The sequence below is a fragment of the Candoia aspera genome, chromosome 6 (genome assembly GCF_035149785.1).
Source record: "Candoia aspera isolate rCanAsp1 chromosome 6, rCanAsp1.hap2, whole genome shotgun sequence".
NCBI classification, from domain to species: domain Eukaryota; kingdom Metazoa; phylum Chordata; class Lepidosauria; order Squamata; family Boidae; genus Candoia; species Candoia aspera.
The window spans coordinates 42,392,084-42,414,382 of NC_086158.1; the positions used below are offsets into that span (position 1 = coordinate 42,392,084).

Consider the following 22,299-nt stretch of genomic DNA (forward strand, 5'->3'; position numbering starts at 1 on the left):
CCCATCCCTGCTCTCCATGCCACCAGTTCATATCAACCCTAGCCAGATAGAAATGGTTTCATTCATAAATACTAATGGCATATTTATGAAATCCACTTGCTTTAAAAACACGCGAGCGTATTATTTACCCTTACTTATCGCAAGGCTACAGGCAGATATTTGCGTGTGTTTCATCGGAGGCCAGGCTACTGCCGCGCTGCGGATCTGAGGTATCCTGCAGGGTCCAGGCAGCGAGGTGGGGAGAGGGAAGCAAACTGGAAAGGTTAGGGGCGAAGGCGAACGTTGGACGGCTGCTCTGTGCCCGGCGGGGGCTGGGTGTTATTAAAAGAGAAACAGACGGTCACAAGTGGAAAATAAAAATACATTAACAATTAAATCCGCCCCCAAAGGATCCAGTCCTTGGGTTCTGTAAACGGCGGAAGATGCCTACGGTTTCCAAGAGGGGTCCGCAGGAACTTGGGAGCGAGGCGCCCTGGTAACCGTTCCCTGGAGAGCAGAGTCCCCGGCCTTTTCACTGGCTGCGATCTGTCCCTCCTTTCGCCTCGCCCACAGGACCTGTCAGTAACCGCTCTCTATAGACAGAGGAGGTGAACGCCGGATGGTTTTAATCTCCCGGGGAGGATTCCGCAGCTCTCCTAATCCTCCTCCCGCCGCTCACGAGCTCTTCAGCGGAGTCCCCACGGCTGACTTCCCCTCCCTCAGTTTCCCCGCCCCGTCGCTAGCTGGAGGGGGCGGGCTGGGGCTGGGGCTGGGGCTGGGGCTGAGGCGGAGCTGGGCGACTAGCCAAGGTGGCTCCAGGCGGGGCCGGGCTAGCCCGCGGCGTTGTTTCCCCTGGCAAGAAGCGCTGCTTCCCGGCCCGCTGCGCTTTGTGTGCGCGCAAGCGGGAGTGACTCGGCGACAAAGGTGTGAGCTCAGAGCGGGCTGCAAGTGACGGGGAAGGCGGCGGCGGCGGCGGCGGCGGCACCAACAGCACTATGAGCGGGGTTGGGGCGGCGGCCAGCGTCGCTGCCGCTTCTATTCTGGTCGGGAAAAGCGAGAAACTGGATGAGGCTCAAGCGTTGGCCCGCAGCTGCGCTGGAAGACCCGACTTTCAGCCTTGTGATGGGTTGTCGCTGTGCACCACACACAGTCACGGCCGCTGCTTTCGCCTGCACTGGTGCTGCCATCTGGGCTGGTGCCATTGTGAGTACGGAGGGCGAGGGGGCTGGGTTGGGCGCGGCGGACGGGACGGGAGAAGACAAACCAGAGGAGAATTTGGTGGGTCCCTGCAAGCTGCTGGTCTCCAGACGTTCCGCGCCGTTGCAAGCGCAGGGAGCCCCCTGGCTGAGCGCTGCAGATTTCTGGCAAGGCAGCGGGCGGGCGGGCGGAGATTCGCGGTCTGCCTTCCGAAAGGGAGAGATTGGCTAATCACGCCGGGGACGGAGAAGCAGTCGGTAGTCCTGAGGGGGGAATCTAAATCTTTCCTGGGGTTTTGGATGGTGGCTTTTCCTCCAGCTGGAACCGCTTTTAGGAGCAGATGGGCTCTTGCCTGATGTCTTTTCCCATCGTCTCGATGCCCTGATGCCTGGAGCGGAGATCTGACGTGGGATCGATAGTGACAGATAGCGTGGCATCCGAAGCATAGATGGATTTCTCTCTTCTCCCGGGGAGGAGAGATCTCCTGGGTGCTTCTGACTAGGACACGCCAAGAAAGGAGTGGGCTGGATCTGCGGTGTGTTGAGAGCAGGGTGGGAGCAGCAGGTAAAATGTATAAGGAACACTTCTTAGCTCCCCACCCCCCATTTTTGCTAGATCTTGATTGGGGAGGCAATGAAAGGTACCAAACCACTTAGATAAGCCCATCCATTGCTATCAGAAGCAGCTTAACTGCTTTTTTACTATACTATAACTGCTGAAGTCATAGATCTGTATTGGTACAGATGTTTAGACAAGAAGCAGACTCATCTTTCAATATTACGAACAGTAAAACCTCTGAGCTTTTCCCACTCAATCCTTTCTCTAGTTAGAGAACTTGTGTGGCCCTCCTGATGTAGCTTTAACCAGTGTAACCAATGATGAAGGATGATGGGAATTGTAACTCTACATCTGGAGGCCTCAGCCTTCCAAGCCCTCAACCAACAGTTGTAGTTTGCATACAATAATGTAAATAATAGTAAGTGAAGCTTGCTGTTGGATTAGAATCATAAAGGGCCATTCACATCTCTTCTGTGGCTGCCTATATCATTTCATCTATTGCTTGAAAAAGTAGTGATATCTGTGATTCTCATGGAATGGTCTCATGGCTAATAATACTAGCTGTCTAGTTTCCAAGTTACTGTTTTCACTGATTCCCTTGGTTTGAATGTATTACTTCTACATAAAGAATATTGTTGGTTCCTCTTTTCTTTGTGCTCAGATTAAAATTTCTGATTGACTGATAGCCCCTTAATGGTTTACAGTAGCCCGGGGTAAAAGATGGGACACTGAAAAAAAAGTTATAAAATGTAAACATATAGCTTACTTCCCACTTTTATCTGCTGGGGAAATTGCAATAAACTGAAGTAATGTGATCTCTCTGGAACTAGTCACAAAACAAATGTCAGCAGCTTGCCATAGCCACTTCATTATCCAGAGCCAGAAAACTGGAAGGCAGATGCATGGGGCTTGTTGCAGCAGATAAATAGCACTTTATGTTTTCTGTTTAAGGGTGCCATTCTTCTCATTACAGTCTCCAAGGGTTTTCTCCCCACTCATAGGGACAGCATCATCTGCTAGGGTCAAGTCCTAGTACTTGTGGCCTGTGCAAATTAATGGATTAGAAAATATTTTGTTTTCTGTTTTTAAACTATTTTTCGTTTGTAAATTAGAAGTTTTGTACCTCCTTCTGAAATCTGCCTATCTCAAAAGAAAGCATTAAGCAATCGATTAATTGTACTTGCTCAGATCTGAATTTCCACTTGCTTGGGTGTCCTCATGTTTCTATCAGTTTTTGCTTTCTTCTAGTAGTGCACCAATGTGCTAGCAAATGGCAATAAAACTTACAGTTCTTCTGAGATGATGGGTAAGGCCAGGATGAAATATGACATCTTCCCTATGCTAGATTGTAGAAGTATCCTGTTGGTTACTATTCTTGAATTGTACATCCTTTTCCTTCTGGTACCATGTTCAGAATTAGACTATGTCTGAGCAGAACAGTTTTCTTCTAAAGAATGAATTATGTAATCCAGAACAGTGTTTGCTGCCTGCTCAAGATAATGTTTTTATTTTCTGGCTATTAAGCCATTAAGCCTATCTGAATCTGCTGCCTTAATGCTTCTAATCAAATAGCTGAGTTTATTTTCTCCACTTCCAAGTACTATAATCACAGCATGATTGGGTGCATCTTCTAAAATCCAGATTGTGTTCCTGTAAGAAGACCAAGATTGTGTGAAAGCACTCAATACAAGTGAGCTCACATATGACTAAGCTTAGAATTTCTGCATGGCCTCTTGCATGTACTCATTAGAAACATCACGGGTTTTCTTTATGATATACATCTCAAGTGGAAAATGCAGCAGGAATTATGTCAGATTTGGCTTTCTGCTTTTGGAAGTACAGTATTATGCTCTGATGAGACCAACGGATTGATTATGTGCTATTAAGTCAGTGTCAACTCTTAGCAACCACATAGATAGATTTTCTCCATAACAATCTGTCCCTAACCTGGTCTTTTAGGTCTTCCAATGGTGTACTCATTGCTACTGTAACTGAGTCCATCCACCTTGCTGCTGGTCGTCCTCTTCTTCTCTTTCCTTCCTCTTTTTCCAGCACTAGAGCCTGTTCCAGAGAAGTGTCACAGGGAATACCATGGCTTGCACTATTTGAATTGTTGTAGGTATAGGCACATCATGGCATCTGATTATCTTTTCCAAGGCCTTGATGGCTGCTTTGCCAAGTGTTAGTCTGTGGCATATTTCTTGACTGCTTGTTCCTTTACTGTTGATGGTTGATCCTAAAAGTCAGAAACTATCCACCACTTTGATATATTCATTACCAATTCTAAGGCTGGTTGTTGTACCTGTTGCATTAGTTTAGTCCTCTTTATATTTAATTATATTCACTGTACTGCTTCTAGTGTAGATCCTTTGCATTTTTGGTTATCGGAACAGCGTAACCAGCATAGCAGAGTTTATTGGTGTTTCTAGTTTTAAAACCCCACTCATCTTCTTCCAATCCAGCTTCCCTTAATATATATTCAGCATATTGAATAAAAAGGGGAGGAGTATACAGCCTTGTCTCACTTCTTTGCCAACCTGGAGCTAGTCTGTTTCACTACATTCTACCCGTACTGTGGCTTCTTGACCTGTATGTTAGTTTCTCATCAGGACAATGAGATGTTCTAGGATTCCCGTTTTTCTAATCATATTCTACAACTTGACATGATCTACACAATTGAAGGTCTTTCTATAACCAATGAAGCACATACTGACTTCTTTTTGGTATTCTTTGGCTTTCTCAATTGTCCAGCATGCATCAACAATAATGTACCATATTCCTTGGCCTTTTTAAAAACCAGCTTGAACATGTAGGGCTCTAATCGGCATTGGATGATCCTAAGCATTATTTTGCTCACAATTGAAATTAAGGATATCTGATGAGGACCACACTAAACTTTATAATAAATGCATATTTGCATAGGTGAAATTATTGATGTTAAAAAACATAGAAGTTGTGGAGACTCTGTTCCAGACTGTGACCATGCCTTGAGTAGAAGAAAACTCTTTTTTCCTATTGTTCCATTGGCCCAATTAACCTGTGCCTGAAGTTGCTGTTTTTGCCAGGATAGAACATGCTATCGGCAGCAAGATATAACAACGTATCTGCAATGGGAGGGAGAGGAGGCCTGTCCTTGTTGCCCTAAATGTAATTATTGAGTTGGCATAAATTGCAGAGGCAACAATTAACATCTTACAAGGGAAGAAAGGTATCTGTAGTGGTTCCAGATTCAGTCCCTCTCATCTCCAGGTAGAGCTGGAAAAGAGACCTGCCCCAAACGTGGGAGCAATTACCAGGAATTGTAAAGACTTTTTGAACTACATGAGGCAATAATTTCATTCAAATCTGAATTGGAACATCTCTTATTTGTGGGACAGACTCTGTGTGTTTGTATTAACTCATTTATTTTTGCAGAGACAGCTGCTGAACCTACAGAGGGGTTTTGCCAGTGGAGAAGCAAAACAGTGTATAGAATGATATGGCATGTTTTGCAACACTCTCTGGGGAAGGAACAGGGCTTAAGCACAGCTGCAAACAAAGGGCAAAAACAGCAAGGGGCGTGAATGTGTTGTTATAGAATTATACACGTACAACAATTTCCAGGAACTTCAGTTTAAAATGGTAGATAGTAATTACAATTTTTAGTTAAAGACCTTAACTGTGCTTTTTTGGGTCTGGTTGGTTTGGTTTTTTGTTTTTTTTAAATCTTCTACTTATATGTGAACATTCTCTCAGGAGACGAAAAAAGTTCAGAAATCCAGGGAGGCCTTTGAAGTACCACAAAGTCTTCCCTGGATTTCTGAATCTTTTTTACCTCTTGAGAATAACAGATGCAAATAGTTATAAAATCTTCTTATGAATTTAGCACGTAAACACAGTCCCCTCAGGAATATTGCATAATTAAATATATTTTTAGTCAAGAAATGACTTGCAATTTCCAGATGTGGGAAGTAGGTAATCAGCATATGTGTATATATTTATTCAATTACAATTAACTGTTTCTGCTTGGAATTAGTTAGACATGACTGTGTTTTGGAAAGTTTTCAAGGTATAGCAAAGGAAATACTTTCATTTCTTCTTTTCTTTTTCTTTTGATAAAGCTATGCCTGACTGTTTTTGCAATTTTAATATATTCTGACTTTTAGGACTCCATAAATTATTTTCCAATTTTTATATAGAAAATTGCATGCTAGCTTCATACTATCTTACTCTATGGCCTCAATGTGCCTGCAGCTTCGCAATTCTCTACCCATGGTTATGCTGAGCAGAGAGATATTAGCTACCAACTAAGCGTTGATTTGGGAGCAATTTTGTTTTTAACTGCTCTCTCAATTATTATTTTTTAAAGTGATCTCTCAATTTTAATTTTAATTTTTCATAATTGGAAATATAACTGAGGCTGAACTAGAATTAAAACTTTTTAATATTTGAATAAATCATAGAACAGAACTTGATGGTTGGATTTAAACTGAAAGGCAGATGAAAATAAAGCTTTCATCTCATTTTGCTAATTAATTTCCCAGGCATTAATAGGTGTGGTTTATAAATATGAAGTTGCTGTAAACCTACTATTTATCTGCAACATTTGTGACATAGTGATATTTCCTGATTTTTTTTGGTATGGAACATTTTTATAGGGAAACCCTTTCATGTAGATATTTATTTAAAATACTTATTTGGCTGCCCATCTTGTAAAACACAACTTTGAGTGGCTCATGACAATAATAAAAAACAAATACAATAAAACAAACAAAACCTGACCCAAGGTACCTGACCCACAGTCTCCAGCCCATCAAACAATACAATACAGACAGTGAATCTAGAAAGCCTAATTTGACTATTGGGTTGTAGCTGAGTAGGGAATATGTAGCTCTCTAGATGCTGATAAGTTGCATTTCCCAGCATCCTGTATCATTGCCCATCTCAGTGGGCTTCTGGGGGCCGCTGTTTATGAAGGTTGGGAGGGCCAGCAGTTCCCATTCCTGGATTATGAGGTTTATGCTAGGAATACTCTTTAGGACATTTCTGATATATTTTTGGTTCCCAGGATCTTAGGGTGTTTTAGAATGGGTCCACACGATTGAGTGTTTGTGTTTTTTGCCCTGAAAATACTACAGTTCACTGGATGTATGAATTATTGGGTTTTCCATAATGAATGTTCTCTATTGCAGAGGGCATTTCACTTCTTTTTGGCTTCTATATGAGTGCCACATATATCTTTATGCCTCAGTGGCCTATTCAAACATAATATTCTCCAGATGTGTCAGATTACACTTTCTGTATTTCTCAGCCATATTTTCCTTATAGAAGTTGTAAACCATGACACCAGGTTAGGGAAGATTGCCTTAAAAGTGTGTTGTCCATTCTGTCTCCAGGATCCACTCAGTTCTGTTATAGTATTTAGGCTACTCTATTAGAAATATTTATTTAAGGTAATTTTTGAAATACCTATAATAGCCTGGCACTTTGACTCTTCTGAAATGCATCTTTGGCTATTTATGGCATCTTTTCATTTCACACTATTAAAGAAAGCAAGTTCTTATTTGAGTGTACCTTAGAAAGAATATAACTTGTGTGACAGTTTTAAAAAAGGGCAAATAATTATTATTCCAGCATCCAGAAATCTCTTTCTGCTGAGAGTTTCCAAGCAGTCTCTAACTGGGTAGATTTTTAATTTATATATGTTGTTAAAAGCTGATTTAGTATTTGTTAGATTTATATCCCACCCTTATTCCAGGAGGACATCACATTCCCTCCTCCGCTTTTTCCACAACAACCACTCCATGAGGTAGACTGAGTTGAGAGAGAATGACTAGTCCAAAAACAACCCAGTGAGCTTCCACGGCTGAAGGTGGACTAGAAAACAGTCCTAGTCCGACATCTTAACCACTATACCACACTAGCTCTCACAGTAGTATGTTTTTGGTTGAGAGAATGAAAAACGCAATTAATAGCATTGATGAAATAACACAAACATGTCAATACTGCAATACTAAATATTCTTGGTAATATTTCTGATATAATTTTGGGAAGCTAATTCATAGCAAGGTTTCCCATCCAATCATTTACACACTTGTCTAATAATAATATTATAAAATCACTAAGTTATTACATGAAATTGATGACCAGGTTCTTGACATATGAACATACAGTAGTTATAAATTGGAAGCAAGCTGGATGAGGACACCGTTACGAATTAATTAGAATTTAGCTGGTTGTGCAAATATCTCTTTCACAGCTGACACCTGTTTATGTTATACTGTATTTCCATCAACATTTATGATGAAGGAAAAGGAGGCTGGATTGTACAAGTGGCAAGTATGAACAGATGTGGAACAAAATCAAGGATTAAAATCAAACCTCCATTTCCATTTTCCACAGAGAAGGATTAATTTTGCGTAGTGCATTGATTTTTGCTTCAGAGTTTGTTAATAGTTTTTTTTTTTGTCTCCATGTAAGGACCTTTTTTGTCAATGCAAAGCAGCTGAATGCAACACAAATGATACATTTCCTGAAATAACTTTTTGTAATATTATATTTTATCAATCCACTGCAAGTGATCTTGGGAAAGTTAGCTAAAAAGCAGTCTTCTAATATATTCAACTTGATGGAAACTTTAATCAGAGATTTTCCTTCATATTAGAAATAATTTTTGTTACTTGTAAAAAAAAGTACAATTTTACAATCAGGTAGATACCTGCTCTTCAGCAAAGGATTGTTACCTTGTTGTGGTGCTGGAGCTTGAGCACCTCAATGATGCCATGAGCTAAACCATGAAGGGCCACCCAAGATGGGAAGGTCATGACAGAGAGATCAGACTAAATGCGATCCCTGGGGAAGGTAATGGCAACCCACCCCAGTATTCTTGCCGTGAAAACTCAATGGATCAGTACAACCAGAGATATGTCGGTATACCATCGGAAGATGAGACCCCCAGGTCAGAAGATGGTCAAAATGCTACTGGGGAGGAACAGAGGATGAGTTCAACTAGCCCCAGACGTGAAGACGCAGCTAGCTCAAAGCCGAAAGGACGGCTAGCGGCCGACGGTGCTGGTGGTGAACGGCGAATCCGATGTTCTAAGGATCAACACACCATTGGAACCTGGAATGTAAGATCTATGAGCCAGGGCAAATTGGATGTGGTTATTGGTGAGATGTCAAGATTAAAGATAGACATTCTGGGTGTCAGTGAACTGAAATGGACTGGAATGGGCCACTTCACATCAGATGACCACCAGATCTACTACTGTGGACAAGAGGACCACAGAAGAAATGGAGTAGCCTTCATAATTAATAGTACAGTGGCTAAAGCAGTGCTTGGATACAATCCAAAAAACGATAGAATGATCTCAATTCGAATTCAGGGCAAGCCATCTAACATCACATTGATCCAAATATATGCCCCAACCACAGATGCTGAAGAAGCTGAAGTAAAGCAGTTCTGTGAGGATCTGCAGCACCTACTGGACAACAAGCCTAAAGGAGATGTTATTTTCATCACGGGAGACTGGAATGCTAAGTCAAATGACACCTGGAATTACAGGTAAGCATGGCCTGGGTGAACAAAACGAAGCAGGACATAGGCTGATAGAATTTTGCCAAGACAACTCAATGTGCATAACAAACACTCTCTTCCAGCAACCTAAGAGACGGCTTTATACATGGACTTCCCCAGATGGACAACACCGAAACCAGATTGACTATACCCTTTGCAGCCAAAGTTGGCGGACATCTATACAGTCAGTAAAAACAAGACCTGGAGCTGACTGTAGTTCAGATCACGAACTTCTTCTTGCACAATTTAGGATCAGACTAAAGAGATTAGGGAAGACCCACAGATCAGCTAGATATGAGCTCACTAATATTCCTAAGGAATATGCAGTGGAGGTGAAGAATAGATTTAAGGGACTGAACTTAGTAGATAGGGTCCCAGAAGAACTATGGACAGAAGTCCGCAACATGGCCATCAGACTGGAAAAAATCAACTTATATCCCCATACCAAAAAAGGGAAACACTAAAGAATGTTAAAACTATCGAACAGTGGCACTCATTTCACATGCCAGTAAGGTAATGCTCAAGATCCTGCAAGGTAGACTTCAGCAATTCATGGAGCGAGAATTGCCAGATGTACAAGCTGGGTTTAGAAAAGGCAGAGGAACTAGGGACCAAATTGCCAATATCCGCTGGATAATGGAAAAAGCCAGGGAGTTTCAGAAAAACATCTATTTCTGTTTTATTGACTATTCTAAAGCCTTTGACTGTGTGGACCATAACAAATTGTGGCAAATTCTTAGTGGTATGGGGTTACCAAGTCATCTTGTATGCCTCCTGAAGAATCTGTTTAACGACCAAGTAGCAACAGTAAGAACAGACCACGGAACAACGGACTGGTTTAAGATTGGGAAAGGAGTACGGCAGGGCTGTATACTCTCACCCTACCTATTCAACTTGTACGCAGAACACATCATGCAACATGCTGGGCTTGAGGAATCCAAGGCTGGAGTTAAAATCGCTGGAAGAAACATTAACAATCTCAGATATGCAGATGATACCACTTTGATGACTGAAAGCAAAGAGGAACTGAGGAGCCTTATGATGAAGGTGAAAGAAGAAAGTGCAAAAGCTGGCTTGCAACTAAACCTCAAAAAAACCAAGATTATGGCAACCAGCTTGATTGATAACTGGCAAATAGAGGGAGAAAATGTAGAAGCAGTGACTTTGTATTTCTAGGTGCGAAGATTACTGCAGATGCTGACTGCAGTCAGGAAATCAGAAGATGCTTAATCCTTGGGAGAAGAGCAATGACAAATCTCGATAAAATAGTTAAGAGCAGAGACATCACCCTGACAACAAAGGTCCGCATAGTTAAAGCAATGGTGTTCCCCGTAGTAACATATGGCTGCAAGAGCTGGACCATAAGGAAGGCTGAGCGAAGGAAGATGGATGCTTTTGAACTGTGGTGTTGGAGGAAAATTCTGAGAGTGCCTTGGACTGCAAGAAGATCAAACCAGTCCATCCTCCAGGAAATAAAGCCAGACTGCTCACTTGAGGGAATGATATTAAAGGCAAAACTGAAATACTTTGGCCACATAATGAGAAGACAGGACACCCTGGAGAAGATGCTGATGCTAGGGAGAGTGGAGGGCAAAAGGAAGAGGGGCCGACCAAGGGCAAGGTGGATGGATGATATTCTAGAGGTGACGGACTTGTCCCTGGGGGAGCTGGGGGTGTTGACGACCAACAGGAAGCTCTGGCGTGGGCTGGTCCATGAAGTCACGAAGAGTCGGAAGCGACTAAACGAATAAACAACAACAAAAACAAAGATACCTGCTATTTCCTCAGTGACTGATTTTTTTATTTTTTATTAACTATCAATCCATCCAAGTGTTTATACATACATATACATGCATACACACACACACACACATATAAACACACTGAAACATACAGTAATTTTAAGTTCTCGGGTGTAATCATGATTTTATAATAATCATACAGAGTTTCCCATTGTAGAACCTACTTTGCAAAGATATTTAGCAACTGTGATTTCAGAAAGCATTCTGCATGTGTGTAAAATTATTTGAGTTCATGACATCTTTTGAAAGATTATCTGGTCTGTTTCAAGAATGAATGCGTTTTAAGATTAGTAGGGACCACTCTCACCACACATCAGCTGGTAATTTATTCACTTGAAGGTATTCATTGCTGCTACCCAGATTGAAGTGCTTGTAGAAAAAAATGCAGTGATGCTTTATTCAGTGTATAATATAATAGGTCAGTGGTATTTTTTCTTAATATCTTCAACTCATTAATGAGCCTCAATATTACAAAGTGGCATTTTAATTATATTTTGATTTTTTTTCACTCTAATGTAGTATTTCTTGAAAGCATTTTTTATATTTTGATACGTTGAAAAAAATCTACATTCAGATAAACTCTTCTGGAATAGATTTTAAAGATTTTCTTATTAAATTATCTCTTATTTTATAAGTTATAGGAATATTAAAACATTTTACCTTTACCCCAAGGATGGCAACACAAATGATGCATAAAAGTCTGTAATAAGTATTATCATCCTCCCTTACTGGTAACATCAACTGGCCATGGTAATAGAACTAAATTAGATGGATTTTTGGATCAAATAAGCAAGGAAATTCTTTTCACACTTGTGTTGCACTTAGGAAGCTTCCTGTCCTACTTTTTCATAAGTGTTGCATTTTTGCTATTCAGATTCCTAGCTCTAGAAATCATAATGTGGAATAAGAAATCACACACCCTGCTACTTGACTCATATGTGTCTGAAGATTCCTCAAAGACACTGTGTGCTTAATATAGAGGAATATATGGATATGGGCTATATTAATTTAGGGTATGTGTATATTTAGAACTTGAACTTACATTGATCGAGAGCTAATCTGATTATAAAAATAATTACTTCAACAGACTACAGGGATTTAATTTTTTCAATTAATGCTCAGATTATTGGGTATCAACATACTGATGATATCTGACTCTGTGCTGTTGGATGACCTTATCCAGCACCCCCATGCAGATGTTAAATTGATGTGTGGAGAGAATACAGCTTGACAAAGCAGGCCTGTAAGACTAGACCTCTTCCCCCACATCAACATAAATTGAAATTAACCCCTAAGGAAGAATGAGAGCCAACACAACACTTTGTCACCTACTCCCAATTCCCTTAGTCCAGAAAGATACCATGATCAAAGATATTGAAAACCGCTCATAGAACAAGGAGAACCAGGATGGATGCACCACTGCCATCCTGGTCCCTCCAGAGGTAATCAACAAGTGTGATCAATGGTCTCTCAGGACTGTAACCAGATCTGAACCTTAACTAAAATGGATCTAGATCCTTCCCCAAAGTACTGTGAAGTTGCAGCCTAACCATCTTCTTGACAATCTTCAACAGAAGGTTGGAGACAAATGTTGTCCAATATCAGTGGGTCCAGGGATGGCTTCTTGAGGAGGTGGTAGACCATTGCCTCATTGTGTGCAGGTGGGACTACCCCTCATTCAAGGATGAGTTAATCACCACTTGGACCCATGTTCATGTCATCTCCCAGGTGATGTGGATCTGAAACAGGTCAAACTAACAACTCTGAAGATCCTGTCCACTTCCTCAGGGCCAATTGCATATAAACTGAGTCAAGCTATTTTTGTTTCTCCCAAGTTTTTGGTGGAATATATTTTGGTGGGAATTTTTTAATATTTAGAAATAAGTGTGATAGTCTTGACTATAGCAAAACCATCCCCCCACAACTTTTTCTTACTCTGATGCAAAAGGTTTAATATCCTGCTGTATTCAATTGTATTTATTCCCTAATAACTAGGATAACAGCTTACATCTATGATAATGTCTACATAATTAAAAATATTGTTGAAGAAAATATATGCTTTTGTTCTATATATGATATATGCATATGAGAGCAGGCAAGCATCATCTTATAAAAGATATTCTACACTTTGGGGGATGTTTGCATAGGACCCCATTAGTTATGTTTGTGTGGTGTGAAGCCAGCCTCCTCTCCAGTTTCTTCAGTATTACATACATTAAAATGAAGTAATAGAGACTGTGTGAAAATATGCATTGAAGGGAAAAGCTATTGGTGTATTTTTAAGAGTCCTGCCCCAACCATAACACACAGGGCATGAGCCTCCAAAATCCCAATCAAGCCATAGGTGTGATGCAGAAAATTGTCTGTTTGCTAGGATTTGTATAGTAGAGCTATCAGTGCATGTACCTGTAATAATACATTTTAAGGTGAAGTAGGTGGGCCACAGTTAACATTTACTAAGAGGTAAGGACTAGAGTGAGTGGGTTGATGATACAAAGTGGGCTGGGCTTTGTAATTGATATAAAGAAAGCCAAGCAACTTTGCTTTTACCTACATCTTGGGTGCAAGTCTGTGGAGTTTTTGTTTTTTAAAACTATATTAAACCAAGTTAAGTCCATTGTTTCATCTTTTTTCTGCTTCTAAATGACAAGAAACCATGCCGCTAATTTTTAGCAGTTGTGTTTACAGGGGATTATGGTGGTGTAAAAATGTCACCTGAGGCTACATACAGCTCTAGGGACTCAAAAGTTAGTTGATAACTGAGAACTTTTCAAGGGGAAGTAGAATGGCTGAAGAAGGTGATTATAGAAATGACTCATTGTTCTCTTCTCCCTCGCCTTGCTGGACAACAGAAGAAGGAAGAGGGTTTGTAGGAAGTTCACATATTCTGAAACTGGATCTCAGAAGACAGCAGACAGCTGACTTTGCTAACTGCAAGAAATGCAATAATAGCATTAAAAGTTCTCCATAATATTTGATGGGAAACTGGAATTTATCAACTAATGCTGTGAAGCTTCATTTGATGCTCAGTTGTTTTGATTACACTTCTGTATTAAACTGTGTATTACAAAAACACTGTATCTTTCTGGTGGCTCCTTCTAAGAAGACTGGACCCCTTGTAAACACTTGAATCCCTAAAACATCTCACTACTCAGAAATGGAGTCTGTTTGCAAAACACTACAATTTCTAGTTTTCCCAGTCCCACATACCACCCCCTTTTTTTCTTGCGATGAGCTGTCTGCTGCCTATCTGGAACCCAAAAGGGAAAGTGTCTCTTTGGAGCCATACAATCATTCACTGTTTTCCAACTCAAGCTTGCATATTTTAGTGTTCAGAATAAGAAGTGTTACCTGCAATATTGTCCTAACAGCCAGGAACCATGCTGAGACAAGGAACAGGTCTCTAGTGTTTTATTGCTGCTACATAACAGGAAAATCCTAACAAACTGAAGAAGCGTGGGAAAAACCCAGACATATAAACCCCAAAGGTCAAGGCGGGCCCGATCTGTGTCTCTTGGAATGGCTACCTAATTCCTCAGTGCTACGCATGCACTTTACAGTCTGGATGGGAGCCCCCTGCTCACCATCCTCACTCATGACAAATATTGTGGAGGCTGCTTTAATCACAAACAGTAATTCCCATTTTCTCTGGTAGGGTACTTTGAGCTGTCATAGAAAATAACTTTTTCCTGGTGGGTCTAGAGGGGCAATATTGAATTGCCACCTCCAAATAGAAAAGAAAAACGAAGTATCTGTTTATTGAAAAGAAAGCTGGCCTGTGTTTATCATGTTTGTGTTGGAAAGCAATACTTGATTATTTTCATTGAGGGCTGGGGTGGGGAGAAGAAGACTGTTCTGTTGGAACCCATAATGCTAACTGACCCTTCTAAGCATCACAGAATCTCAGAGCTTTCACCTATGAAAAATATTAAGTCCCTTTTAATGCCAAATTTACAAAAATGCAGTTGTTTCTGGAAGGCAGGATGTTTTAGGGAAAAGATGATTTTAGAAAAAAATTATATACACATTTTCCAAATTGCATTCATTTTCCAATTACTCTGTAAATATTTGCCCATCTTTAAATAACTGATTATTAGTAATTAAATGCTGCTTATCTCCTTAGTTATTGGTGGGGTCCATAAACAAATATAGATGTTCACAAGCTGCTGCCATATGTCTGCTACTCTTAGAGTTCCTTTTGTATCAGTATGTTCTCAGGGTCATCTTTCACTGTCCTACCAGAAAATATACTCGAAGGAAACCCTTAGTTTCTACTTAGTTCTACTTAGTTCTACAATATCAGAAGAAGCATTTTTTAAAATTAAATCTGCATCTATATTAGGTCGTTATCAAAATGTACTCTACCAGGTGCCCTCTGCTATCAGAATATGTCACTGGCAACCAGAAAGAGGGTCTTCTCAGTGATGTCCCCTGCATTTGGAATTCTATTTCCCAATGATGCTTCCCTGGCAGCCACTTCATTATCATCCTATTACTTGACAAATATATTTTTATTCTATTTTTTCTAGTTATCTGTATTTAGCTAATTTTTTTTGGTTACAGATTACATTTTTTAACTTTTATTTTTCCATTTCATGTGTTTATTTTAGGTAATGTGACCTAAAAGCAAGGGTATTGGGTGGTATTTGCAGTTGTAAAATAAAGGATATAACCGTGGTGGTGTGGAATGCACTTTCACCAATCTGAAATAAAATTTGTAGTGCCGCCAATTGGACGGAAAAGTGATGCAATTGTCATCTTTCTGAAAGAATATGAAAGAATAAATAATAAAGAATGAAAGAATAAATCTAATTGTCATCTATGTAGACAAGCTACATCAGTGTTTTTCAAACTTGGCAACTTTTAAGATGTGTAGACTTCAACTCCCAGAATTCCCCAGCCAGCATGCTACATCATATGTGGTAGGCTTGGTGATTGTGCTCCCTCACAAGATTTTTATTACACCAACACTCTACCTTTTTCACAGAATTTGACAGCAGTTCAAAGTTGTTTTCCATCTGTAATCCTCCTAGTTCCCCCCCCCCACTTCTTCCGTCAGTTTTCTTATCAGAAAAATCCATTAAAAAGAGAATGATAAAATATCTGCAGAGGTTTTTTTTTACTGATAGGAGCTGTTCATTTGAAAACATAAAACTAGGATTTATGTTTTCTTACCATGCAAAATGAGGGTTGTTTTAAGTAATTCCAAAATTGGAGCCTTCTACTGAACTATCAATCAATCAATCTTTATTTTCAGCCAAAAGGCCCGATAAATACTGAACTATTGTTTGGGTAAAATGGCTTCAGTTGCTCTTGTGCCATAAAACGCCCAAACTGACTGCTATTGTGCCCAGTTAGCACGAAATGCTGCATGTGTCATGGATACAACTAAATGAAAAAATGGATATGAAAGAAAAGGAAGGAAGTGAAAGAAATTAAAGTAAAAGTAGAATGACTAGAGGAAGAGAAACTATGACTCTCGTATGAAAAAGTGTTAAAAGATTACCCAATAGGATGAATGGAAATGAATATAAGGAAAGATTGCATGGAAGCTGTTTAAAACAGGAGTGAAAAAATGTTAGAAAGAGGCACAGAAAAAAAAAGAAGGCTTGGTGGAATTATGAAGTGAAAGAGGCTGTAGATGAAGAAAATGCATGAGGGAGAATGGCTGCTGTGATGTATACATTTGAGAGAGAGATATTCTAGATTCTGTACAGAGAGATAGTTGCAAAGAATATACAGTAGTCTGAGAGAGCAGGGACTGTTAACACTGAAAGATGCATACAAAATACAGCAGTTTTGAAAGTGGATGGAAGGACTAAATACTTCAGCAGAGGAGACTGGAATTAAAAACAAAAAATAAAATGATTATGGCACTGAAGTGAGGGAATGTTGCAGGGAGTAAGTTAGACATGGAAATTGGATTGACAGGGGGACCCACAGGGATTATTAAGTGTGCCCAGGAAGATGTTTGGCAGAATTGCGCTTTTGTCCAATTTTTATTTTTATATAGAGGTATGATTTTGGTATTTAGGAGAAACATAAAAGGTGAATGCAGTGGGATTACATTATTAAGCAGTGTATATGGTAAAACAAGATGATATAAAATCAAAAATAAATGATTTGTGAACATGGACTGAATATAAAAGTGAGTGAGCCACGCAGAAGAAATGCACTGAGTTTGTTTAGTTATTTAGGCAGAATTAATGAGGATCAAACACTAAAGCAAATATAGGAAGAAAGACTGAATGGTTTGAGAGGAAGAGGAAGAGGAAGATCAAGAAAATTATGGTGGGATGAAGTTGATGACACAGTCAAAGAGAAATGAGGAAATTTAAATAATAAAAGGCAAAGAATGAATTGATGTTTCGACATGGTAGAAAGAAGGGTGGCTGTAAGGTTAGAAAGGTGTAGAGAAGTATAGCATTTTTGGTTTTGGTGTAAATTACGTTGTTAGATTTCTTTCCTTTTATTGTATCTCCCTTTATTATTATTTTTTAACCTACTACTACTTTATACTCTTCTGTACTTTGCATGATGTTGCTTCCACTGACATTGAATAGCTTTACCTCCAATATTAGATATTGATGCTATTTTTCATTAGGGGATGGAATAAGGCGGGCCACAGACATAAGTTTTTTTCTTTCAATACTCTTTTCCTTGGCACTGCTTTTATATGGCATAGTCAATGCAATCCTATTTTCTTCTTACTTAGCTGAATTATCAGAATGCTAGTAGCCTTCACAGCTTTAAAATCCCTTCATTTCTTGTCTTAAAATGTCTTGTTAGCAACTGCAGCCACAATGGTCCCTAGTGGCACAAGGGAAAAAAAAACATTCCCACAGAAGGCTTAGTTGTACAATAGTTTGTCTAAAACAAAGTAAAGAATTTCAAGATTTGGGCAGGGGGAGGGGGAGCAGGAGAATCTACTGTTTTACAGAATATTTGCTTTCAGTGCCTGAGAGGAAACAAATGATAATATGGAAAAAGCTAAGAGCTGCCAGCCAGATGCCTCCAGGGGGCCAATAAGCTAAGCATATTCTTATGTTTTAGACATTCAGCATCTGGCATTCAGTAGCATTAAAAAAAAGTTTTGTTCATGATCTAGTTAATTTCTACACAGTAAAATGTGGTTCTAATATTTCTTCTCATATCTTTTGCAGGTAAATATGTTTATCAGCCTATGACTCCAGTAGAACAGCTTCCAAGTACTGAAATACCTGTTCGGCCTCGAGGAACCATAAACACTATCCAGATAGCTGTCTCTCTCACGGAACACTTTTTGAAGTTTGCACCTGTCTTCCAAGCACCATTACCACCAGACTCCCCACGGTTTTGCACAATTTCAGACCTCTTTATTGACAATTACCGTGTGAAATGCATCAATGGGAAGATGTGTTATGTGCAGAGGCAACCTCCTGCTCTCTCCTATAAAATGAAGCCTCAGGAGGTCCCCACGCGCAATGCCTTAATTTTGAGAGAGAATAATACACCAAAAATAGATCATTGCTCATCCCCTTCCAGCTCTGAGGATTCTGGGATCAATGCTGTTGGGGCTCATTATATAGAGTCATGTGATGAAGACACAGAAGAAGGAGCAGAGCTAAGTTCAGAAGAGGATTATAGTCCAGACAGTAGCTGGGAGCCAGATGAGTGTCCCCTTCTATCACCCTCACAGTGTGAACTAGAAGTAATTGAAACCATAGAAACCACAGTGTGAAATTTTGAGCTGGAAGCTAGCTAGGCATATTAAAATAATACTGGTTTTCTAACATTTATACTGGCATTTTTGACAGGTCCTTTTTTGCAGTGTACTTGATATCCCTCAAGGAATGCCATGACAATATTTAACCATATGTGAATTACTTCCTTGATACTCATTGTACCAATGAATTTCCAGGAGCCCTGCTGTATAGCTTAAAAGATACCATCTTTAGTTACAGACTAGCCCTCATCTTGATGAAGAACAGATAAATTGCAATGGTCAGGCTATCTTGTAAACCAGTGATTTTCAGACTTTGGTCCCACCAGTTACTTTAGCACAGAACCTGGATCCCAACACGTAGAAACACACACTTTTCCCCAAGAAGGACATTTGTGTGTTTTCAGGCATTCTTTTATTATCAATCAATCCAATTTTATTACGGTCATAGACCACATAACCGTTACTATATTGTGTATGGAAAGTCTGGGGATTAAGAGTATCAGTGGCTTACCTTATGTCCTACGTAGGTATCTTTTCAGGTAGCCTATGGTATACACACCACTGATTGAGAACCACTCTTTGTAGCTCATCATCCTATTTTGAAATAAGCAGTTGGTTTGGGATTTCTCATTTGGAATAAGGATTTAGTCTTTTGTGCACTTGCTAAATATCAATAGGAGGTTAGCCATACCTTTGATGAGCAGAGCTAAATCCATGAGCAAATATCCTTTATTTATGTGTATTATTTTATGTGGGAGACAAGAAGCCATGGCTCTCCTCACAAGCTCTGATGTTAGGTACATCTTTCTAAATGACCTGCACACGCTAACCGTTTTTGCCAGCTATGGAGTAACTCAGGAGATTCCCAGAATAAGCACAATACTCAGCCAACACAACTGAAAGTTTCTACAATAAGGAAATCTCAAAGAGGCTTGAATTAAAATCATTCAAGGGATACATTATTACACTGCCAACTAACCATATTCCATTGATATTTAATCTGACTCTAAATGCTTACTTTCTGTATTAAAACAGAGGACAAGCTGGATTTTGTTATAAAAACAAAGCATACATGAAAGAGCTACTCATCTGAAATAGGTATACAGTGATTGCAATTTCAGTGTATATTCACATAGTGAAAATTGGGATTATTTTTCAGATCAGCCAAATATTTTTGCCGGTCTGGGTTTGTATAGAAAGAAAGAAAGAGGGAGGGAGGGAGGAAGGAAGGAAGGTTAAGTCCTTGCCTTCTGCTCCCAGCGAAGGGCAGCCATAAGCCTGTGATGTTTAGGAAAATCAGGAAAACTAATCAGGACATGTAACAGTATCTGCGTCAAATGATTAATACAGCCTTTTTTTTGCTATGGATATGTTCAATTCATGCACATCCAAATTGAAAAATAAGTGTAAATGGTATATGAATTCACTTAAGAAAGTATTTCCGTATAGAACTAGGGCAATAGAGTTTAATCGTTCCATTTATTGATCTGTAAATTTGGTGACTCGGGATATACATTTAGTACTGGGTCTATACTATTATCTATTTAAATGATCCACTTGTGCACAGTAGGTTTGAGTGTAGCTAGTTGAAAAAGAAGGTGTCATTGTAGTTTTAGCCTCTGACATACAGTATTTGGATTTAAAGAAACAATCTGGAAAAAAAAAAGCAGCCAATTGTTTTTTTCCAGCTTTGCTTAATAATTGTTTATGTTAATCAGTATAAAACTGTGAAAAGTGTATAGTGGAAAGATAGATCTTTATACCCCTGATGTATTTGTGTCTTCATTTTAAGTTGTACACAATATGGTTATCCTGTGGGGAAAGGTGCCCTGCTAATCGGTTTAAGCATTATGGCCCTTGGAGTTGTAAATGTGCATTTTTTTCAATATTTTAGAATAAGAATTTCAAATACACTTAAATAGTCATGTACCAGTGGATGACAATGTTTTCCCTCCTAACCTTTTTGCATTTGCCCATGTGGTACATAATTGAAAACTTTTCCTGTAACATTAGGGCATCTACTAATAAATATAGCCCTATTTTATAAAGGTTTGGTTAACTCACTTTCCATAAGTTTAGCTAAGAATGATAACATATAAATATGTACAGTTGTAGCTCTCAGTATTAGATTATCTTATGCTGTGTTGTTGAATGCTGCTCTTTATATACAATCTTGACACATAACTAATAACTAATTTTTATACATACACTCTGACATAGGCACTTTTAGAAAATATTTAGATTGCAGTGTATTATGAATGACTATAAAACTAATATTGTACTTTAAAATATACAAATATTACCCTACGGAGTAAAACAAACTATTTATCCAGATATGTAATACTAAAATGCATTTCTTGCCCCCCCCACCCCAAAAAAAGAAAGAAGAAACACAGTTCTAGCCATCGTAACAGGTCAATCCTTTCTTAGTATTTCTGAAAAATTACAGCGTTCTTCTAATTTTTAAAGGGAACGCTGTTTCATTACAGAATTTCATTGAAGTGTTATCTTGGGATTCTTAAAGATTTTCTCAGGTGATGTTAAGCATTCTTATGGCTTTTATAGAAGAAACTGCATAAAATAAGATTATTTTACTCAGATTATTTGGAACTGGGGATTTAAAATACAGCTTGTTTGGTTGTGTTAGTTTGTAACTGACATTCTCATGTGTAAAAAAAAGGAAGAATTGGGAATTTTGGCAATCCCAGAGAGGTCTACAGAGGAATTGGAAATTAAATCTGAGAGCAGAAACAGGGAAGGTTTTGAGGGTACACTTTAACTATGTTTATTATGTGATACTGTCACTATTTTTGCAGGGCAGAAGGCACAATGATCTAACCAGGCTAAGATTAGGTGGATGTATTCTGAAGTGAGAAATGAGAGCTGGAGAAAATCAGTGCAGACTTACATGAGGCTTTCTTGATCAAACTATTAATTAGCAATAGCTGCATACAATGTTAATCTCTTAAAATTACTCTGTTTCAAAATCTTAAGCACAACAGTCAAAGTTGTCTTGTACCTGGCTTCTCTGGAGATTTCATCGGTGTAAGCCATGCAGGATTTGGTTGGCTGATTTAGCACATAAATACTGTGTCTCAAACTACTCTCAAGAGCACATCATTGTTTCATGTAAACTTCTCACAAAATAATAAATGTGAAGATTGTTTTTACACAACCATAGAGTAAAGTGGATTTCTTTTCCACAATTATGTGGCACTACAAATGTTCAAGTTTTGATGTGAAAACTTATGTCTGATGCTATCTTTCATATGTGGATGTACATGGACATGTAAAGTAAGTTGAATTGGACATAGCAACTGTCACTTGAGAAATAGGAGTCACGTAACAGGTTTGGCTACCACTGTTTCATTAATACCACATTCTATAAAGTCCTTATATAAAACTGATTATTTAAAACTTCTTGAAAGGAAACTTTTTCATTAGTAATTAATTTCAGTTCCCATGCAGCAAACTCTGAAATTACTTTGCTTTTCTTCTAATAT

At 39.1% G+C, this 22,299-nt stretch overlaps 1 protein-coding gene across 1 annotated transcript; it reads left to right on the forward strand.

The window, feature by feature from the left end:
- Window positions 1-775: 775 nt before the first annotated feature.
- On the forward strand, window positions 776-21,971 carry C6H3orf70 (chromosome 6 C3orf70 homolog). Its single transcript, XM_063306870.1, has 2 exons — window positions 776-1,182; window positions 18,255-21,971. Exons 1-2 carry the CDS (start codon window positions 975-977, stop codon window positions 18,809-18,811), a joined length of 765 nt encoding a protein of 254 aa, XP_063162940.1. The 5' UTR covers window positions 776-974; the 3' UTR covers window positions 18,812-21,971.
- The last annotated feature ends 328 nt before the right edge of the window (window positions 21,972-22,299 follow it).

What these genes read in the sequence shown, in the direction of transcription:
- C6H3orf70 (XM_063306870.1), top strand. Translation starts at nt 975, where the DNA reads ATGAGCGGGGTTGGGGCGGCGGCCAGCGTCGCTGCCGCTTCTATTCTG. An exon ending in CCATCTGGGCTGGTGCCATT is followed by an intron (nt 1,183 to 18,254) that starts GTGAGTACGGAG and finishes TATCTTTTGCAG; the next exon opens with GTAAATATGTTTATCAGCCT.